The following is a 2,106-nucleotide window of genomic DNA, read 5'->3' on the forward strand; positions in this document are numbered from 1 at the left end:
AAAGCCTTACAAGACAATTGAATGAAACATAAAGCAAGGTACCAAATTACTCTCACGTGAAGTATAAAAGTACAGGCAAACTTGCATCTAATTGAGGTCCATTAGGTAATACATTACAAAACAATTAAACCTATAATGACAAACCCCATCGGCCCCGCCAAGGCACCAAACATGGGTAAAGGACAAATAAGTAATTCCACCTCCTAAATTCCTTTTTTAAACAGTCTTTCCACTTTCACCCCCTCCCCCCACACCTCTCCTAAAAACCACTCCTTAAACCTCTCTCTCTTTCTCTCTCTCTCTCTCTTTTCTAATCGGCCATGGCCAACTTCTTTAACACCCACTTCACAGTGCTTCTATGCACCTTTCTGATCTTTTTCTCTCTGCCCATTTCTCAATCCTACTCCTCCATCCATGACCTCCTTCGCTCCAAAGGCTTGCCGCCCGGTCTGCTCCCCAAGGAGGTGAAATCCTACACTCTGTTAGAAAACGGTACCCTGGAAGTCTTTCTTGACGGGCCATGCCTGACCCGGTTTGAGAACAGGGTTTATTTTGACAGTGTTGTGAGGGCCAATCTCACCTACGGGAGTCTCATAGGAGTCGTGGGTCTTTCCCAAGAAGAGCTTTTTCTATGGCTGCCGGTGAAAGATATCATTGTTGATGATCCAAAATCAGGGCTTATTCTGTTTGACATAGGGGTCGCTCACAAGCAACTTTCTTTGTCACTCTTTGAAGAGCCCCCCAGTTGTAAGGCACAAGGTAATTGGCTTCTAGGTCTCAGATCAGATTGCTTAATTTTTCTTTAATCATTGATTTTTATTGACTGTCTGCTGGGTGCTCTGTTTTCCCTTTTTTCTGTTTTTTTTTTTCCTTTTGTTTTTGTTTCTGCTTTGGAGTTTTTAACATCTTTGTCTTGTGGGTTTCTGTTATTTGTTGGTATCTGAATCATCTAATCATTCCAGTTAGATTCATTGCCTGGTGTTTCAGAAACTAAATACATTTTATCAATTACCTTCTTATATTTCTTTCCCTTGTTTTATTTATTGCCTCTCATTTTCCGTTTTCCAAACACCCCAAAACAGAATTAAAAGAAAGAAACAAGTGGAAGGAACTTTCCTATCCCACAACAAAAAAGAAAAAAAAAAACCATTTGAAGGAACCTTCCTATTAAAATACAAGTGATCGAAGAACATTTTTCAGCAAAGGAAACATCAACAGGTCTATACATCAGCTTTTGATTAGAAACACAAATTTGAGGTTGTTTGATTATTTGCCAACTATCTCTTTTTCTTATTCCTTTATGGGTTTTTATTTCTTATTTAAGGCTAACTATGTTGCTGTGCAGGTGCTTTGGAGAATCATGTGAGGAGGGAGATGGGTTTTGAGGCTCTGAGATAGAGCAATGTCAACCTGTTTCAAGTTTTTGCTTTCTTTTTCCTTTTCTTTTTTGTTTTTTCTCTTTCTTTTTTTTTCCCCATGTAATGTAATAAATAAATAGTCTTCTAAATATAGTTATATGAGTAGGTGGGTTTAGATAAGAGGCTGAGTAGTAGTTTGTAAAGATGTGAATTTCTGGAATCAGATGGTCCTAATCAAATTAGAAGAGTTCTAAATTCTAATCTTCAAACTTTTGTTTATTCTTTTTTGTTCAAACCTACTTAGAGAAGAAGATTAGTAGATGAGTATCAAAGAAAAGAATCTAATCTTATATACCTTTATCAATTATCATCATCATCATCTCTTGAGAAAATATGACACCAATTAATTTAAATAATTTAATAATCTCTGATTTTTTTTACTTTTGATTCTAAAAGTTGTTTGAATCTTTTTATATGCTATACAAGAGTTAGGTTGTAGACGAGGTTTGATTACTCAAATGCATAAAGCCTGCCTTCACGGGGGAATTTTATGGTGTTGTACAGACAAGAAAAACACTTTTCTTTCACGGGGACTTGCCTTGCCTTTGAAAAATACTACTGGGCAAAAAAATAATCTTCACATTTACCCGTGGGAACTTTATTTTGTGTTACGCGGGAAATGTCGGGTGTGACAGGTGGGCCAATCATATTCACCACTTGGGGGGGGTGTTGCTATTTGGGACCCACA

At 37.2% G+C, this 2,106-nt stretch overlaps 1 protein-coding gene across 1 annotated transcript; it reads left to right on the plus strand.

The window, feature by feature from the left end:
- Window positions 1-265: 265 nt before the first annotated feature.
- On the plus strand, window positions 266-1,610 carry LOC132175970 (uncharacterized). Its single transcript, XM_059588070.1, has 2 exons — window positions 266-759; window positions 1,346-1,610. The coding sequence occupies exons 1-2, from the start codon at window positions 321-323 to the stop codon at window positions 1,396-1,398; spliced, it is 492 nt and encodes a 163-aa protein (XP_059444053.1). The 5' UTR covers window positions 266-320; the 3' UTR covers window positions 1,399-1,610.
- Window positions 1,611-2,106: the final 496 nt, after the last annotated feature.

Source organism: Corylus avellana, chromosome ca3 (assembly GCF_901000735.1).
Source record: "Corylus avellana chromosome ca3, CavTom2PMs-1.0".
In the NCBI taxonomy this organism is placed as follows: Eukaryota; Viridiplantae; Streptophyta; class Magnoliopsida; order Fagales; family Betulaceae; genus Corylus; species Corylus avellana.

What these genes read in the sequence shown, in the direction of transcription:
- LOC132175970 (XM_059588070.1), top strand. Translation starts at nt 321, where the DNA reads ATGGCCAACTTCTTTAACACCCACTTCACAGTGCTTCTATGCACCTTT. An exon ending in CCCCAGTTGTAAGGCACAAG is followed by an intron (nt 760 to 1,345) that starts GTAATTGGCTTC and finishes GTTGCTGTGCAG; the next exon opens with GTGCTTTGGAGAATCATGTG.